General features: G+C 57.4%; 1 protein-coding gene across 4 annotated transcripts; it reads right to left on the reverse strand.

Annotated features, from left to right (window-relative positions):
- Positions 1 to 221: 221 nt before the first annotated feature.
- On the reverse strand, positions 222 to 18,691 carry PFAS (phosphoribosylformylglycinamidine synthase). 4 transcript variants are annotated; one of them, XM_045986211.1, is made up of 28 exons: positions 18,589 to 18,691; positions 15,847 to 16,025; positions 15,628 to 15,763; positions 15,063 to 15,168; positions 14,291 to 14,480; positions 14,074 to 14,179; positions 13,556 to 13,696; positions 13,329 to 13,453; positions 12,858 to 12,986; positions 12,026 to 12,157; positions 11,764 to 11,892; positions 8,074 to 8,147; positions 7,807 to 7,963; positions 7,446 to 7,507; positions 7,134 to 7,295; positions 6,731 to 6,856; positions 6,455 to 6,586; positions 5,988 to 6,218; positions 5,682 to 5,862; positions 5,237 to 5,320; positions 4,872 to 5,027; positions 4,554 to 4,673; positions 4,091 to 4,236; positions 3,774 to 3,981; positions 3,524 to 3,615; positions 3,326 to 3,440; positions 2,019 to 2,351; positions 222 to 1,915 (listed from the first exon to the last, which is right to left on the reverse strand). In XM_045986211.1, exons 2-28 carry the CDS (start codon positions 15,986 to 15,988, stop codon positions 1,605 to 1,607), a joined length of 4,026 nt encoding a protein of 1,341 aa, XP_045842167.1. In that variant the 5' UTR covers positions 15,989 to 16,025; positions 18,589 to 18,691; the 3' UTR covers positions 222 to 1,604. The 4 variants fall into 4 exon arrangements, with proteins under 4 accessions (XP_045842167.1, XP_045842168.1, XP_045842165.1 ...); XM_045986212.1 differs by having other exon boundaries at positions 15,847 to 16,047; positions 18,589 to 18,661; XM_045986209.1 differs by having other exon boundaries at positions 15,847 to 16,255; positions 18,589 to 18,661.
- Between the last annotated feature and the right edge of the window lie 62 nt (positions 18,692 to 18,753).

Here is an 18,753-nt window from a genome sequence, read left to right on the forward strand (position 1 = left end):
TTTTGAGAGTGAGTGAGCATGAGCAGGGGAGGGGCAGTGGAATAGGGAGAATCCTAAGCAGACTCCCCACCTAGCACAGAGCCCGACTTGAGATTATGACCCAAGCCCAAATCAAGAGCCAAAAACTCAACGGACTCAGCTACCCAGGCACCCCCGTTTTGCCCCGCTGCCCACCCCCGCCCCAGCCCCCACGCCCTCCAGGATCCGACTCGAGTCTTCAGTCTTGGGGAAATATCTTTAATGAAGATGTTGAACTATTTAGGGGACAAACGGACTGTGTACAAGTTGCACACACAGGCTGTCATGGGCAGCTGTCAGCGAGACTGGACAGTAGGGCCCCAGCATCTGGGTCTGCAGGATGGTGGGCAGCAGCAGCAGGAGGGGGAGAGCGGGCCTGGGGCTCTGCCCCGACAGGCTGTGTGGCCCTAGGCAATTTATGTAACCTTTCACCTTAATGGCTCCTTTGTGGAAAAAAAAAGGGGGGGGGAGAACACCTATCCAGTACCTTGTTGAATTCTTGTCAAAAATACTTTGGACACCTACGAAATGCCAAATGCACGCCTGGTTCATTGCAGCTGCCACACAGAGCTATGTCGTTGTTTTCAAGTTTATTCGTTTAAGTAATCTCATGGGGCTCGAACTCACGAGCCCGAAATCAAGTCACATGCTGTTTGGACTGAACCTGCCAGACGCCCCGCCCCCCCGCAGTTATTATATAAAACTAGATCAGGTCGTAAAGCCCCTGGGCCCGGTGGCAGTGCCCAGCACTGTAACTTATCATCCAACATTAATGGAATGAATGAAGCAATGAATGAGTGGAAGGAGTGGAGGGAGGGAGGGAAGGAGGAAATGGACAGATGAATGGACGGACGAGAGAAGGAATGAATGGAAAGGATGGATGGGTGAAGGAAAGCATGGGATGGAGGGAGGGACGGAGGGAGGAAGGCAGGCTGGCTGGCTAAAGGCTTAATTCTAGGGAAGCAGGCGCTGACCATTTCTTTCAGGAAGCTGCTGCATCGAGAACAAATACCGAGTTTGGAGACCCGGACCAGGGTAGCCCAAGGACACAGCGGGAGACCCGCTCAGAGAAACGTGGTCAGACTACTTGTACTACATTTGAAAAAGCGGGATCCAGAAATCTTCTGCTCTTTCTCTGACGAGGACACGTGGGTCCTGACTTACGTGCTCTCATACACCCCCAGCCCCTCAACCCCTGCTACGAGGAAGGGGCACATAGAACACCCCTCCGAGCCCAGAGCGATGGGGGGCACAACACGGCAATCACTGCGTAGAGCGTGTGCGTGTGTGTGGGGGGGGACAACGGGCTATTCTCACTTCCCAGGGCGGCTCTGTCCTCAGCACCCCACGCTGCTCCCCAGGCCCCCAGACAACCCTGTTCGAGCAGACCCGCAAACTGATCCAACAGCGTAAGGCAAAAGCGGGCAGATTAATAAAGCCAGCGGAGGTTTTTTTGGGCATTTTGGCCCTTGTCTGTCTGAGACGTATTGGGAGGGAAGGTGGGGTGCTTCTGAATTTGAGGCTGGGGACAGCAGACCCCCCCCCGGGCACAAACCGTCAGGCCCAGGGGAGCCCCCCTGGCCCGCTCAGCAGCCCCCTTCCCGGGTCCAGTTTCGGGCGTTGATGAAGAGCTGGAGCCAGGGGGAGGCGGTCAGGGTGTCAAACGGGGGAGGTCGCCACGCCCACTGCCACGGCCTCACAGCGCGCTCAGGGTGTGGCATGAGAGCCAAGTGGCGGCCATCGAGGGAGCAGACACCAGCCACCCCGCCGGGGGACCCGTTGGGATTCATGGGGTACTGTTCCGTGGGCTGCCCAGCATCGTCTGCCCAGTGCAGTGGCGCCAGGCCCAAGGCTTCGATCTGGGCTTGGAGCTCCGGGGAAGAAAACGCCATGTAACCTGCAGCAGGGGAAGCAAGAGGGAAGGGAGGGCAAAGCTCCCTCATGCCCTTCAACCACACCGCCCCCCACCAAGCCTCCCCCCCCGCCCTCCGGAGCCTGACCTTCCCCGTGAGCGCTCCACACGGGCAGCACGGCGCCCTCCATCCCTCGCAGCATCAGGGCCGGCCCAGGCCCCACACGCACGCTGGCCCAGCGAGACTCGAAGCGGCCGGACAGGTTGTGGCGCAGCACGAGGCCGGGAGGGGCAGGCCAGGAGTCGGGGCCCCGCTCCTCGGCCTCCTGGGCCTCCTCGCTGGGGCTGCCTCCCACCCAGCCCAGCAGCGCCAGCAGCTGACAGCCGTTACACACGCCCAGGCTGAAGGTGTCGGGCCGCTTCCGGAAGCGCCTCAGCTCGGCCCCGGCCAGCGGGTGGAAGGTCACAGCGGCCGCCCACCCTAGGAGGGAACAGGGACATCAGGGTGGGGCCTGGCATGGAGGGGGGCAGCCGCTCTTCCGTCCCTGCCATGACCCTCCCAGCCCCCAACACACGTGCATGCACACACCGATGTACACACGCACACACACACAGGTGCGCGCACACGCACATACCCTCTACAGGGCAAACGCAAAGAGAACAGGTTTATCTGCTCAGATGTTGCCATTCGTGGCCCAAAGCCCGCCCTTAAGTTTTCCCGCCTGGCCAGCAGAGCACTTTCACCGTTCTTTATTGAACTCCCTAACATTTATCATATAAAAATCTGGATTCTGGGCACGCCTACGTGGCTCAGTTGGTTAGGGATCTGCCTTTGGCTCAGGTCATGATCCCGGGGTCCTGGGATCGAGCCCCGCATCGGTGGGGAGCCTGCTTCTCCCTCTGCCCCTGCTTGTGCTCCCCTTGCTCGCTCGCTCTCTCTCAAACAAATAAAATCTTTAAAAAAATTAAAAAGTAACCACCCGGGGTGCCTGGGTGGCTCAGTGGGTTAAAGCCTCTGCCTTCGGCTCAGGCCATGATCCCAGGGTCCTGGGATGGAGCCCCACATCGGGCTCTCTGCTCAGCAGGGAGCCTGCATCCTCCTCTCTCTCTGTCTGCCTCTCTGCCTGCTTGTGATCTCTGTCTGTCAAATAAATAATAAATAAATAATAAATAAATGCCCTCAGAGAGCACAATCTGCCAGAGGCGTAGACGCCTTTAGATGGGGCCCGTGCCACCCCACCTCACATCAGTCAGCCCGGGGCCTGCTGCTGGCGTCCAGCCCAGAATGGATGTACTCCCCGTCCCTGGCGCTGCGGAGGTGGGAGACCAGTTCCTGGTCAGGAAGAAGGGAGCCACGGCAGCCCTGCAGGTGCCTATGGGCCTGCAGGTGAGGGAGTGTGCGGGGGGGGGGGGGGGGGGGGGGGGAGAGGGAACGGGCAGATGCACGACGCCTACCTTTGGCAGAGCCCAGAACGTCCGCGTAGCTGAATCCGCCCACAAAAGCCACACCACGGAATGTGTCCAAGCCGATTGCCCCGGAGCACAGGTCCTGCATGGTCACGTCCCACACCTGGCAGGACGGGCAGGGGCAGCATGGGCAGACACAGCCCGAGGCCCCGCCCCGGCCCCGGCTCTGCCAGCCGCCCCGCTCACCTCAAACCCGGCCAAGTGGAAGGCATCTGCCATCTCGCGGTCTCCGTTACTGCCCTCCTCTCGCAGGATGGCGACTCGGGGCACGGGACCACCTGGCGGGGAGGAGGAGTGTCTCTGGGCCAGAAGTCTCTTTCCCTATCACGAAGTCCCCCCATACGCCTTTTCCTGCGCAGGCCCAGGCGTCCAGGCCTTGCGTTCCGCCCCCAGGGGCTGAGGGTCGGGGAAGCCAGGACGGCACAGGCTCCCTCACCGGGCTCGTGGGGCACGGACGCTGCGGGGAAGGTCGGGGGCAGGCAATAGCTGGGCCCCGTGCGCTCCCGCAGCCCCTGTTCTTCCTCGGAAACACAGCGCGGCTCCGCCTGCAGCCGGTCCAGCTGGAAACTCGTCTCTTCCCACACGGCGCGCAGCTGCCCAACGGTGTCCTCTAGGACCACTGCCCCGTTCACGGACACGCGCACCTGCAGAGAGGGGGCGCGTCTCTCAGGGCCAAGAGTCAGGAGGCTGCCCCTGGGGCTGGCGCAGGGCGGCCAGGGCCTCCCCGCCGTGCACCGTCCTGCCCTTCCTCACCAGGGCGTGGGGCCCGGCGTCGCCCGTGGGGCCCAGCTCCAGGCAGCGGAGTCCGGCAGCCTCGTAGCGCTCCAGCACCTGGCCCAGGTCTGGCTCCTGCACCTCCAGCACCAGGCCCGGCTCCTCGGCGAACAGCACTGGCAGCACTGGGAGCACGAGGTAGGGGCGCAAGGGTGACTGGGGGACACCACGGATGTAGGGGGGTGGGGCCAGCAGTGGCTCCGGGCTGAGGGACTGGAGGCGGGGATCAGAGGGGTTGGGAGGGCTGAGACAGAGACCAAGCATGTGGCCTCCAGGTCTATGGGAAGGGGCCCAGATGGGTGAGTCACTAGGCTGAGCGGTGAGAGAGGACAGCCAAGGACTTGGGAATGCTGTTGGGGACGCTCCATTTTTTTCACGGGATGTGGGGTCCACAGGGTGGGGCAGGCAGCCCAGGCCCGAGTCTAAACCGCCCGCTCCTCACCGTCGACCCCAGGGGCAGGCACGTCCACCTCTATCCCACAATTCCCAGCAAAGGCCATCTCCAGCAGGCAGGTGATGAGACCCCCATCACTGACGTCATGGCCTGAGCAGAGGAGGCGGTCTGGAGGAGGGAGAAAAACGCTTAGCAGCCTCGGGGCCCAAACCCCCTTCTAGAGGGGAGGTCCCATGTGTGAACGTGGGCATGCTCCAGGAACCGGAGACCAGGGTGACGGACCCCCTTTGCCCCCCGACTTGCTCCGCCGGTGAGTGCCTGCCACTTGCCAGTCACAGACGCCCTCTGCCCCAAGGCCTCGCTCACCTCTCAGCAGGCCCTGCGTGACCTTAAAGGCATGCGCCAAGTTCTCGGGGATGTCCAGGTTGGGAGGCTGCTCACCCAGCTGCGAGAAGCACTGGGCCAGAGCCGTGCCCCCCAGCCGGTGCTGCCCAGGGCTCAGAGGCACATACAGCAGACGGCCTGCAGAAACAGGGCAGGGGTGAGGGGGCGGGATGGCTCAGAACGCCCCCCTACCACCGTGCTCGCAAGTACTGAGGTTCCTGTCATGTGGGCAGACCCAGAGACCCCCATTCCCACAGCCAAGGCAAGGGGCCCAGACCTCCCACAGCTGACCCCAGAGGACCCAGCTCTGAATGCACAGTGCGGGGAGAACAGGGACGCGCCCATACCTCCCCCTCCAGGATGCTTGAGGTCTGGAGTTACAGTGGCCGTAATGTCTGGACAGACCGCGTAGGCTGAGATGACCAGCGATCCTGTAGAGCAAAGGAGCACAAGAGTGGGGGCGCCTGGGGGGTGCAGTTGGTGGAGTGTCCAACTCATGGCTTAGGCTCAGGTCATGATCTCAGGGTCCTGAGATCGAGCCCCGTGACCGGCAGGCCCCACAGTCAGCGGGGAGTCTGCTTCCCTCTCCCTTTCCTTTGCCCCCTCCCCCTGCTCTCACACACACTCTCTGATTTAAAAAAGAAAAAAGGTGATCACAGACCCATGCCCCTAAAACAAGTAATAGATTATATGCTAATTTTTTTAAGATTAAAGAGAAGAAAAAGAGGAAGAGAGTGAGATGCCAGCCCAGCCCCACAGGTCTGCCCCTTTCCCACGACCCCCAGGCCCTACCCGGAGCCCGCACTGTCTCAGAGCCCACCCGGGCGGCCATGCTGAGAGAGTCCTTGCCACCATCCACTGCCACGCCCAAGGCCGCCATCACCGCCACCATAGCCTCGCAGGCATCTGCCAGAGCCGCGCCCTCCCCTGGGAGCTTGGCGGCCCACATCCAGTTCCCGCTGCACTTCACGTCCTGGGGAGCGGCGGACACGGGTGCATCAGAGACAAGAGAGGTGGGGAGTCGGGGGCGGGGGCGGAAGGGCTGGGAGGTCCGGAGCAGGAAGGGCCGGAGGCGGATGCCCCCCCAACGGGACTCACCCGGAGGTCGGTGACCAGCGCGAACACCAGGTTGGTGAGGGCTTCGGCCACGGCCAGGCGGGCGGACACCTTGGGGTCCAGCAGGCTCTTGACGGGCTGCTCTCCCAGAGCGGTGGCGGCCCCGACAAGCTCCTGGTGACTCAGGGCCACGACGGCCACATCTGCCAGGGGGGTCTGCAGGGCTCCCACGCACTGCTGCTGGGCCACCAGGCCGCCCACGGAGCGGTCCACCTGCAGAACCAGCTGCGGTTGGCAAGGGGCTGGGACCAGGGATGCCGGGGCCAGAACCAGGGATGCCGGGGTGGTGGGGGGACAGGCGTCATCACAGACACACAGGCTTCAGGCGGTGGGAGCAGGGGAGCCGGCCCACAGGGTCGCTTCTCCCTTGGGCCTGCTGAATCCCCATAGCTATGGGGAGGCCAGGGGCAGGGGAGCAGCGGGAAGGGGACAGAGACCGCACGCTGGACCTTGTTGGTGAGGTAGCGCTTGCTGGCCACGGCGGGCAGCCTCAGAACGCGCTCCAGAGCCTGGCGCACACGCAGACCCGGGGGCAAGGCCAGGGGCTTCAGCACGGGGAAACTCCTCTGGAGGAAGAACTCCTACGACACAGAAGGTGACAGGGGTGTGAGCAGCTGCGGGAGCGCTGGGCACAGACGGGACAAAGCACGTGTCAGGCGAAGGGCGGTCGGAAGAGATGGGGCAGAGAAGGGAGGAAAACCAGCCTCCCTCCCACCCCCACGTACCTTCCGAGGCATCTTGCCCAGCACCCAATCCAGCTCCAGGTCCACAGGGGTTGGGGGAGACAAGGGGGAGCCATCCTCATGGCCATTTCTTCCAACGGGGCACTTGCGATCGTCCACCAGCACTATCTACGGCCGCAGAGCCCAGAACAAAGGAGACCGTGAACCTGAGCAGGGAATGCTTCCAGAAAGCCAGGCAGAAGTGCTCTCTCCACCCTCTGTCTGGCTTCCCTATTGAGTGCCTGCTCCTGGCAGCCTCCGACACGCTGTCCCCCAGTCTGCATGCCACCGACTCCCATCCTCCTCTCCTTTTCTCCCCCAGATGGCTCTCCCTCCCTCCAGCTCGGACACAGGCAGCTCCGAGCCCACACACTGCGGCCACCACCGACTCCCTGGGCCCACTCACTCTCTTGTCCCCAGTGATGGTGCCCACAAAGCAAGCCGGACAGCGTTCCCGGGCGCTGACACGACTGAGGAAGTCCCGGTCAAGGGGCCTCAGCAGAAGTGCATTCGACTCCTGGTACTCGGCGCCCCAGATCTCCAGGGCGTTCAGGGTCGGATCCCCGAGCTGCATCCGGGAAGGAGAAGGAAAGGAAAAGGTCAGCGGGCACTGCCCCATCTCTGGTCTTCGCTAGGAGTCTGGGTGCGGGGGGTGGGGGGAAGAAGGCTGGGGCTGGTGGGGAGGAGAAATGGCCAGACCTCAGGGCACGACGCCCACCTGGAAGCGGCTGGTGTAGATGACAGCCCCCGCGGGGTCACTCAGCTCCTTCAGGACGTTGCCTAGTGAGAGGGCGTGGGGGAGAGGGGGTAAGGCAGCCACGGTCAGCACCGGCTTCCAAAGGAGCCCCGAATTCTGTGCGCCCTGCAGAACTGTGGCCGCACCCCACCCCTCTAACAACCATCCCGTGGCGGCGGGCTCCCGCCCCCCCAGTGCCCAGCCTCTCCCGAAGGTACGGGGGCGGGTAGAGAACGGGACCCTGGGCCGGACGGCCGCTTGCAGACCCTCGATGCCTCAGCCTCAGTGGAACCCGGCAAGAGGCCGGGGAGGCCAGGTCCCTCATCCCAGTCCCTGTCCTCACCATTGCCGCCAGCGCCCTGATCGTGGAGGCTGCAGATGGGGTTCCCCCTGGAGGCCTCCACACAAGCCCGGATCACACGGTTCATCTTCTGTTCCATCTCTGGGTCCCCGCGCTGCACAGCCCCGAAGTCCAGCTCGCTGGCGTTGTCGCCCTGCACCTGGGGCAAGAGACGGCAGAGCTGGGCGGAGGGCTCTGGGAGCTCACGTGCCACCGAGGCCCAGGGCGCGACGGTGTGGCGGACTCTGCCCTTGAGCTAGTCCCACTCACCTGCACAGACGACGCGGCTCCACCCCCGACTCCAATCCTGTAGACGGGACCCCCAACCTTCACCACATCCATGCCTGCGGGGAAGGAAGGCAGTCAGAACACGGGGGAATCCAGCAGGAGGAGCGGGAGTGTGAACACGTGTACGAATGACAGAAGCGGCTAAGAGGGGACAGCAATCACTATCACAGATGTTCGTGTTCTTCGGGCGAATACACGCCGGGCAAGTCACGCTCCAGCTTTACCCATGCAGGCGCGAAATCAAACACTGCCGCGTCATTTGTGTTACCGAAGACAGCAAACGCGTTGACCTCTGAACAACACTGGGTTTAGGGGGTGGTGACCTACCCAGTAAAATATGCACATGGAACAGTCAACTCAACTACTCAGAACCTACTATCGACCAGAAGCTTTACAAATGATGGTCGATTAATAATAAATGATAGAAAGTAATAAACTGGGGCGCCTGGGTGGCTCAGTGGGTTAAGCCTCTGCCTTCAGCTCAGGTCATGATCCCAAGGTCCTGGGATCCAGCCCCGAATCAGGCTCTCTGCTCAGCAGGGAGTCTGCTTCCGCCCCACCCCCGGCCTGCCTCTCTGCCTACTTGTGATCTCTGTCAAATAAATAAATAAAATCTAAACAAAAAAAGTAATAAACTAATAAAAACCAATGAACAACATGTATTCTGTGTGTTACACAGACGCTATGGTTTTACATTATATGTCACACTACTCTCACAATAAAGTAAGCTAGAAAAAAGAGAACATTCACAAAATTAGAAGAAAGATACATTTACAGGACTGTCCCGTATTTAATGAAAAAAATACACAGACAAGTGGACGTGCCCGGCTCAAACCCGTGTTGTTCAAAGGGCCAACTGTGATTTAAGGCTCACAAGAGGGAGCTGATTCATCGATTACGGTATATCCGCACACTGAAACACTATCCCCCCCAGAAGAGGATCACATACAATTTTGTATATTTATCAATATGACATGATCTCCAAGGTACATTTCTAAGTGAAAAGAGCAAGGTACAGAATTATGGGCGCCCTTTACAATTGCATCAGGAAAAAAATAACAGAAATAAGTAATAGCAGAGCTGGAAGACTTACGCCCGGAAACTGGTAAGTAGACCTAAACGAAGGGAAACAGAGCTCATGTTGACAGAGGAAAAGGTTTAATGCTCTTATGGTGGCTGTGTTCCCCAAACTGATCTACACTCAGCCCAATCCCTGTCATAATCTACCTGCCTTTCTCACAGAAATGGAACAGCCGATCCTAAAATCTGTATGGAAACATAAAGGACCTAGAACAGCCAAAACAATCATGAAAAAGGAGGACGAAATTGGAGGACCCACACTGCCGGCTTTTAGCATTTACTACAAAGCTGTAGTAATCCAGACAGTGTGGTTCCAGCACAAGGACTGATACATGGATCTATGGGCTGCGAACTGTGAATCCGTAAAGGAGTCCTACGTTTATGGCCAGCTGATTTTTGTTTCTGTTCTTCTTTTAAGTAGGCTCCACACCCAATATGGGGCTTGAACTCACAACCCCAAGTTCGACAGCTGCGTATTCTATGGACTGAGTCAGCCAGGAACCCCTGGGGCAACTCATTTTTGAACAGTCCCAAGACTATTCAGCAAGGTACAAATGAAGAGTCTTCAAGATATGGCATTAGGACTGGATATCCACGTGTAAAAGAGAGAAGTTAGACTCCTATCTCACACCATATTAAAAAAATTCACTCAGAATGTATCAGAAGGGCATGTGGGTGGCTCAGTCTATTAAGCGTCTGCCTTCAATTCAGGTCATGATCTCAGGGTCCTGGGATCAAGTCCTACATCGGGCTCCCCGCTCAGCAGAGAGCCTCCTTCTCCCTCTACCACTCCCCTATCCCTCGCTCATGCGCACACGCGCGCTCTCTCTCTCAAATAAATAAAAAGTCTTGGAAGAAAAGACAAACAAAAAAAAGTATCAGAAACCTAAATGTAAACGCTATAATATGACAAGAAAACACAGCTGTAGTCTTTATGACCTTGGCTTAGGCAATGGTTTCGTTCGCCTTGACATCAAAACCATAAGCAGCAAAAAAAGATAGAGATAAACTTGACTTGACCAAAACTAAAAACATCTGTGCTTTCTTTGTAAGACATCACGAAAAAGTAAAAAGAGCAGGAAAAAATACTTGCAAGTCATGTATCTATCTGATAACCGTTTAGCATCCTGAATACATAGAACTCTTTTATAACTCCACACACACAAAAAAAACAACCTGATCTAAAATGAACAAAGAATCCCCCCCGCCCCCCGCCAAAAAAGACAAAGAATCAGACAGACATTTCACACCAAGGAAGATCTCTAAACGCACGTGAAAACATGCTCAATGTCATTAGCCATTACGGAAATGCAAACCCCAACCACAACGAGATGCCACTTCACGCCACAGGGTGGCTAGAATCAGAGACCGATAACAGGAGTTGGTGAGGATGTGGAGAAATTAGAACCCTCTTACACAGCTGGTGGGGGCCGGGGGGTAGTGCAAAGTGGTTTAGAGACTAGTCTGGCAGTTTTTTAAAAAGCTGGACACGGTTACTGTGGGAGCCCCCATTTCCACTTGTAGTTCTACAGACTGGAGGCACGAGAACATATGGGCCCAGAAAAACACGTACACGTGTGTTTATAGCAGCACTACCCACACCGGCTAAAGAACCCAGGTGTCTACCAACGGACGCACAGACAGACACAGGAGAGGCCTGGCCCTGAAAAGGAATGAGGGTCTGGTTCATGCTACCATACAGATAGTTCTTGAAAACACGGTGCACCGTGAAAAGTGCCAGACGCAAAAGGCCACATCCTGTGTGATTCCATTCATGTGAAATGTCCCGAACAGGCAAATCCACAGAGACAGAAGTCAATGGGCCAACGCCAGGGGCTAAGGGAGGAAGAGACTGCTGGCGGGTGTGCTGGTGACAATGACATTCTGGAATTAGTGTGGCTCAAGGCACAGCTTTGTGTGTATCCTAAAAAACCTCTGCCTTGTACACTTTAAAAGGGTGAACTTCCAGGTACACGGATTACATCTCAATACACTGGTTATTAAGAGAAAGAAGCACGTGCCTGTGTTATTTGTTTTAAAAAAGGGACAAATTCGCATACAGGTCTGTTCCTAGATGCAGGGAAATCTCTCTGGTCAGGTACCCAAGTCACTGGCTACCGCTGGTCACCTCTGGGGAGGGAAACTGGGAGGTCAAAGGAAGGACACTTTTCACTGTGTGACCTTTTCTGCCTTTTCTGAACCACGTGACTGGGTCACCTCTTCCAGGAACGCAACCCGGTTCTTATCTTGACTGCAGCGAACGAGCCAGCGCACGATGGGGCCTAGCGGATGTTTGCCCCCCTGAACTGGGCGGGCAGATAAAGGCCCCTGGTGCTCAGCAGGCGCTGAACAAACACAGGTGCCCCCCCACCCCGCCGCTGCGTGGGAGGAAACCGGGGCGCGCATAGAGGCAACGCACACCCAGTGCCCTCCTGGCAGAAGGCCCTGTCCTGCTTTGGAAACCTGCACTGGGCGGAGGGCCATGAGCCGAGAGATGAAAAACCAACCCAGGGAGTGGCCTCTCAAACTCCCCTCCAGCAGTGCTGGGGGCATTGCTGGCTGGCGCTGCAGGGAAATCGCGGCGGCTCGTACCTGGCTCTGGAGGCTCCTTGCTCACGTGTTCGGCTTCCATGGACCCGATGCCCCCGCTGAACATGATGGGCTTGATCCACTCACGCCGCTGGCCATCTGGGAGCTGGAGGCCCAAGGAGCGGGCGAAGCCTGGAGCGTGGACACCCCAGGGAGAGAGAGCAGAGTGCAGTCACCCAGTGGCCCCCAGCACCCACTTGGTCATACACCCCCCCCCCCCACCTCTGGTACTCGGTGTCCGTTATCTCGATAACCCCAGCCTTACCAGCCAGCACTGGCTCCCCAAACTTGTTGCCGTAATCAGAAGCCCCATTACTGGCCTCGATGGCGACCTCCAGGGGCCTGGCAAAGTTCTCAGGATACTGGAAGCTTGGATCCTCCCAGGGCAGATTATAACCTGGAAGGAAAGCAGAAAGACAGAAGACAGAGGGGCCAGAGTCTCTCAGAAAGAGTCTAACTAAGCCGCCAAGACCACCCGTGCAGGTAGAATGTCCCATTTTAGGAACTTCTGTTTCAGGAAGGTGTAGGGCCTACAGTACAGCACCGACCTTGCTCCCGGGCTCCCACAACAGCCCTCCCTCTGACTCTCAGGATCGGGGTTCTTAAGGCTAAGAAATTGGGACTTTGGGGGCGCTAGGGTGGCTTGGTTGGTTAAGCGTCTGCCTTTGGCTCAGGTCATGATCTCAGGGTCCTGGGATCGAGCCCAGGACCTTGCGGTCCTGGGATCGAGCCCAGGACCTTGCGGTCCTGGCTCAGTGGGGAGCCTGCTTCTCCCTCTTTCTCTTTCTCAAATAAAGACTTTTTTTTTGAAAAAGGAAACTGGGACTTTGGGGGCAGGTGTGGTCACGAGACTGACCCAGTATCATGTTTCCTTGCTGAGCAGGTTTCTAGTTTATAAAGAAACTAGCACTTGTGCGAAGCCTTCCTGGTGACTTGGGTTTCCCCTGGCCTGGAGTTCTCCTGGCGACAGCTGGTGACAGGCCAGCTGCTCCAGAGCCCTGCCTCCCAAGAAAAGGCACCCAGGATGACGTAAGAGACAGAAGGGCTCCACTACCGCCAGGACAAGGGAGAGATGGCAGGGAGGACGGCGGTGGGACCTGGGATGTGCAGGTTGCCAAAGCAATAGCCAGCGGTGCCAGCCACCACGTGAGCCCCGCGGCCTGTGCACTGGACGTCTCGGATCCGGCCTCCGGTGCCCGTGGTCGCGCCGCTGAAGGGGGCCACTCCTGTAAAGAAATGGGGGAGATGTATGTGTACCAAAGAGACAAACCCCAGCTCTGACCACCCCATTATAAATCAGGACGGGGTGCCTGGGTGGCTCAGTCAGTTAAGCGTCCGACCCGATCTCCACTCAGGTCTTGGATCTCAGTGTGGTGAGTTCAAGCCCCGAGTTGGGCTCCATGTCTGGCATGGAGCCTACTTTAAAAAAAAAAAAAAAAAAAAGAAAGAAAAGAAAAAAAAATCAAGGTAATCAGCCTCCTTCATTGTTTTTCCCAGGCCCAGCCTGGAGGACCTTCCCTCTGCCCCACATTCTGATCTCGCTGACCCATCCCTGGGACCCGGCTCACCTGTGGGGAAGTTGTGAGTCTCCGCTGTGAAGACGACGTGTCTCAGGGCCCGCTGCTGCCGGAAGCGGCTTGGCTGTGTGGGGTCCTCCGGCCGTAGGAACTGGACTTCCTTCCCCTGGATTGCACTGCGCACACATTGGCCGTGGACCTTGCTTCCTTCCCGCAGCCTCCCCTCCCCTGTGCTTGCCATCCGCCCCCCCCCCCACCCGGCCTAGGGCACAGCCCACCTGCTGTTGTCACAGAACTTGAGGACGTTGTTGGGGTTCGAGGACGCCTGGGTGCTCATGATGGACTCAAAGAGGGAGTGTGCCAACTCCTGCCCGTCCATGTGGAGCAGCCCCTTGAAGAACCAGTGTCGGCTGTGTTCACTGCCGGGGTGACGCGGGGAGGGAAGGACAGGGAGAAAGCTGGGTCATTTCTCACGCCGTGCTGTCTTCTCAGCAAGCAGCGCCAGGTAACGGCCAACTCTTAAGTAAAGAGCAGGTCAGAACAGACTCCAAAAAGCCTTAACCTTCAAACGTCCTCTCACTGCGGATTGCGCAGATGCAAAGTGAATCTGAAATTGAGATCTGGGTGTAGACTACCGGGTGGGAGGAGGAGCCCGGGCCCTCAACCGGACTCGGGGACAGCCCCGAACCCTCTTCGAGGAGAGCATGAAGGCAAGTCCCTCTGCTCTTCCCGTCCAACCTCCACGGGCTCACACTTCAGAACGTCCCCATCCCTGCTCTGCCCCGACCTGCCCCACCTATTGGACTGAGCCAAGTCGAAGGCCTCCACGGTGCTGGGGTTCCGCTGTAGCTCCTGGAAGCGTTTAGTGTAGAAATCCAGGTCCCAGGAGTCTAGGGCCAGGCCTAGAAGACAACCCGGGACAGCTGACTGGCGGACTCGGGCCACCAGGTCCCAGGGCTCAGTCCCCTGTGACCGGCCTCGCCTGCACCTCCCTCCCAGGCATCCTGTCTCACCCAGCTCCTGGTTGGCCTTCTCCAGGGCACACCGGCCCTCAGCGAGGATGTTGATAGAGCCGTTGAGGGGCGTCGAAATGTTCCCAAGGGAGAAGCTCTGGATGGGACAGGGGAAGTGCTGTTCTGTCATCCGGTCGTGGAGGGTGGCCAGGGCGATGGTCTTCATCTCAGCTGACGGGGGCTGGGCGAACTAGGGGCAAACACACACACATACACACACGGCTGGAGGTGGACGGCTCAAGTCTGGACAGAATGGTGCACACTGGATCCTCCCAGTCACGCAGGGCCTGCCCACGGCTCATCTGCGTGGTACCCGTGCGCCGATTCCTAAGACATGCCGAGTGCAGACATGAGCCCCTGTAAGGTGCGCAGGTTAGCAAGGGGAGCACAGGCTGGACTTCCTTCCCAGGGAGCCCTCGACCAGGAAGTCTCAGACACTGAACAACCTGCAAACAGGACAGGCCTGAGGCCAAGAGTTCCTCCTCAGGATCTAATCTCTTTTCCTTTTTTTTCTCCTTTTAAGGTTTTATTTATTTAACTGATAGAGCCAACTAGAGAGGGAACACAACCAAGGGCAAAGGGAGAGGGAGAAGCAGGCTCCCCGCTGAGCAGGGAGCCTGATGTGGGACTCGATCCCAGAACTCTGGGACCATGACCTGAGTCAAAGGCAGATGCTTAACCGACTGAGCCACCCCGGCGCCCCAGGACCGCATCTCTTTGATCTCTGGCCCAGCTCCTCCTCCCCCTCACCACGGATGGCCTGCCGCCTCACCGAAAGCAGGTAGCGCCGGGTGGTCTCCACGCGATCCACAGCCCCCAGCCCAGCGGCCCAGCACACCGACACGACGTTCGTGGATGCTGGGGTGGAGAAGTTCAACCTGAGGAGTGGGCCAGCCGGTTAGGACCTGAGACCACCATCGGAGAATGTGGATCCCCCCCCCCGACCCGTCCCGCTGACCTCTCACCGCTCTCCCCCTCACCAGCGGCGTCTAGCCTCAGACCTGGGCACCAAGAAACCTGCTTTGGAAAGTCACTCAAATCAAACCGGACCTCTTTCCAGCCTAAAATGCTTGAATTTCTACCTCTCAGAATGCAATGTGTTCAACTTCTAGAACGTGCCTGGTAGCTGGCTCAGTCTTTCATAGACATCTTCCCTAACAGGGAAGGCACATGTATGGCTTTCTAAGCAGGGAGTAGGATGGAGTGAAGGAAAAACAGATCTGTCAGGGGTGACAGGAGAAGGAAGAGGAAGGGGAGTGGAAGGGGAGGGCAGTGCGTTTGGAAGGGAGGTTTGCCTGAGAACACGGAAGCCATTGACCCCGGGCTGAGACACTCACCTGGGCCCAACCTCCAGCAGCAGGTCATTGGCGTCAGGATGGAGCCAGGATTCCTGAGCAACGTCCCCCGGTAACAAGGGGCAGCCAAAGAGCCACGTCAGCTTTTTCATCTCCTCGGCACTCGGACGGGACTTGGCTGCAGGGAGACAGGACAGGGACAGCCTGAGACCCTGCCTGGCCAGGCACACCTCCTCCCCGAAGTCCAAAACTTGGCCTGACCTGTCCAGTTCACGTTGTAGCACAGCTCTGTCTTGACACCCTGCAGCGCTGGGAGCTGCGCTTGGAGCTTCCTCTGAGTGTGTCCGGAAGCTGCCTTCTCATGGCCAGAGGGATGGACATAGAAGTGAAGAACCGAGGCCATCGCTGGAGTTGTCCGTTGTGGGAAATGACTTAGGTCTCTGAAAGGTAATCAGCTATCACCTGTCAAACCGATTTCGGATTTCCAAGACAGCTGAGGCTCTGGAGGCATCAGGGATGGGGTGGGGGAGACGGGCATTCGGAGAGACGAGGTACGCTGAAAACCGGCTTCATCTTGCAAAATGTGGGAACAGGGAATACAAGTACATCCCGGGCCCACGATCCTTGAGCACCTGCACATTGCTGAGCCCCAGGCAAGGTCTTAGGAACACTGCTGTGAAGAAGACAAAACCCATTTCTGCCCTCACAGACCCTGTGTTTTATTGAGGGGGTCAGGCAAGTGCCCAAACATTTCCAGTCCAGTGCGGGCAAGGCCGAGAGACTATGGCGACCAGCCTAGCACTTGAGGAGTTAGGGAGGACTTTCTGGAAAAAATAGCTGTAAACCCACACGATGAGCTGGACGGGCCCAGCTGGTGGAGTCAGATAGCATTCTTCCGGTATGCCTCTGCCTTCTGGCTGCTCCCTCTCAGCGACCTGTCGGGGGCCTGTCCTTCACTTTCTTCTGTCTACACGCTCTTCCAAAGTGTCTTCCAGACTCGTGGCCTTAAACACCACCGGGTAGATGGAGCCAATGAAACTGCCAGGATTCAACCACTTTTGACCCAAAACAGCAAGTTCATCTCATCGCTATCTGCCAACAGATTCCAAAACTTATTCAATCCTGACTCTCCCCGACACTCCAAACTAGTACACTAACTTGCTCATGAGACATCTCCACATCAATGTCTCATAAAAACCGACGGCAGTCTGTCCGGGCCAAAACAGAAAATCCGATTTCTCCTTTCTCCAGACCGCCTGTTCTCCCAGTCCTCCCCATTCAATCAGCACTACCAAATCAGCTCCTCACACCAAAAACAGTCCATCTCGCTCCTTCTTCCTAAGCCCTCTCTATATCCAATTCATCAGCAAATCTATTTCTAAACATATCCCAAATCTGTCCACATCCTTTCATCTCTGCTACCATTGCTCTAGTTCAAGTCACCACCATCAACCACTCGAGGCCCCCCGAATAGGACCCTGATTCCGCTCCTGCCCCAACCACACACCATTTGCCTTACTTCAGCATAGTGAGATCACAGCATTTTATCACACATGATATAAGCTTGTAACTCAGGACCCCGGCTCACCTAGTCCAGCCCCTTGCCCACTTCTCCAGCCCAATTTCACACCACGATCTTTTTCACCCACAACACCCCACCACACTGGCTTCTTTTCTAACTTGCCAACCTCAGTTCTAGAAGGCAAATTTCTCACCCAGATTATTTGCAAGGCTAACACTTTTTTTTTAAATTTTTTTTTAATTTATTTATTTGACAGAGAGAGATCACAAGTAGGCAGAGAGGCAGGCAGAGGGAGAGGGGGAAGCAGGCTCCCTGCCGAGCAGAGAACTCGATGCAGGGCTCGATCCCAGGACCCTGGGATCATGACCCGGGCCTAAGGCGAGGCTTAACTCACTGAGCCACCCAGGCGCCCCTGGCTGCACTTTTTTTTTTTTTTGAAGATTTTATTTATCTGACAGAGAGAGAGAGACAGGAAGAGGGAGAAGGAGAAGCAGGATCCCTGCTGAACAGAGGGCCCCATGATGCAGGACCCTGGACCAAGACCTGGGCCCAAGGCAGAACCACCCAGTTGCCGCGGCTAGCATTTTCGTATTTAGATTGCTGGTGAAATCACCTTCTTGGAAAGGACTTCCTCAATCCACTCCTCGAAATAAGCCAGTATCAGACATCCCTATCTTAATTTCCTATGTAGTTATTTAGCAGTACCTGAAATTTTATTTACTTAGTGTGTTATGTTACATTTTACTTTACTTAGCACCTGACATTTTATTTAAAACTCTACCTTCCCCACTAGAACAAAATCTCCACGGGGGCATGGACTGCAGCTATTTCAACACCATTGGATTGTCAAGGCTTGGAAAAAAATAGGTGGGGTCTAAAAGCGGCGGGGCTGGGGGAAGCCTAATAAATAAATAAAATTAAGAAGGAAAAAACAATCTAGTATTTGTAGAGTGACTCAAGGAACTCCTGATGTGCATCCCTCAGGAGCCACTCCCGCCCTTTCAGGCCAGGCCTCGTTTCAGGAAGTGATGCTGGATTCCTTTCTCAGCGATCCCCACCCCATTCTGGTCACCCTTTCTAAAGCTACGCCCGTCACCGTTGTCCTTTACACCGTAACTGCCACAGGATTTATCCCATAGAAACGATCTGCCTTATTAGAGCTATCAGTCACGCGCCAAGGGGGCAGGGGGCAGGGCTGTCTACATCACGGCTGTACCCCCAGCGACTAGCAGGACATAAGCAAGGCAGTCGGCAGGTTCTGCTGCTGGAGGGAACTGGGTAAGACGATCGGACTTTGGGGTGGGGGGAGTCTCCCCTGACTCGCGTCCACGGACCGCGCGCATGGTCGCAGGAAAGGGCGCCGGCTGGAGGCAGCTCGGCCCGCTGCGGCCCCAGAAGCGGCCTGCATCAGGCCCGGGATGGGTGGAGAAAGGGATACAGCAAGCAAGATAGCAAGGACAGTCCGGGACAGCAATACCCACGTGAGAAATTTCCAGGGACAGAGTTCGTGGAAGTATGGCGCGGGCGGTGAGTCATCCAAGCGCGCCGCCCACTTACGCCGCCCTGACGGCGCCCCGCCCACTTACGCCTGCGTGCGTAGCCTTGGCCTTAGCGGCTCACCAGGTGGTCCATGTAGGTAGGGAATG

This window comes from Meles meles, chromosome 18 (assembly GCF_922984935.1).
Source record: "Meles meles chromosome 18, mMelMel3.1 paternal haplotype, whole genome shotgun sequence".
NCBI lineage: Eukaryota > Metazoa > Chordata > Mammalia > Carnivora > Mustelidae > Meles > Meles meles.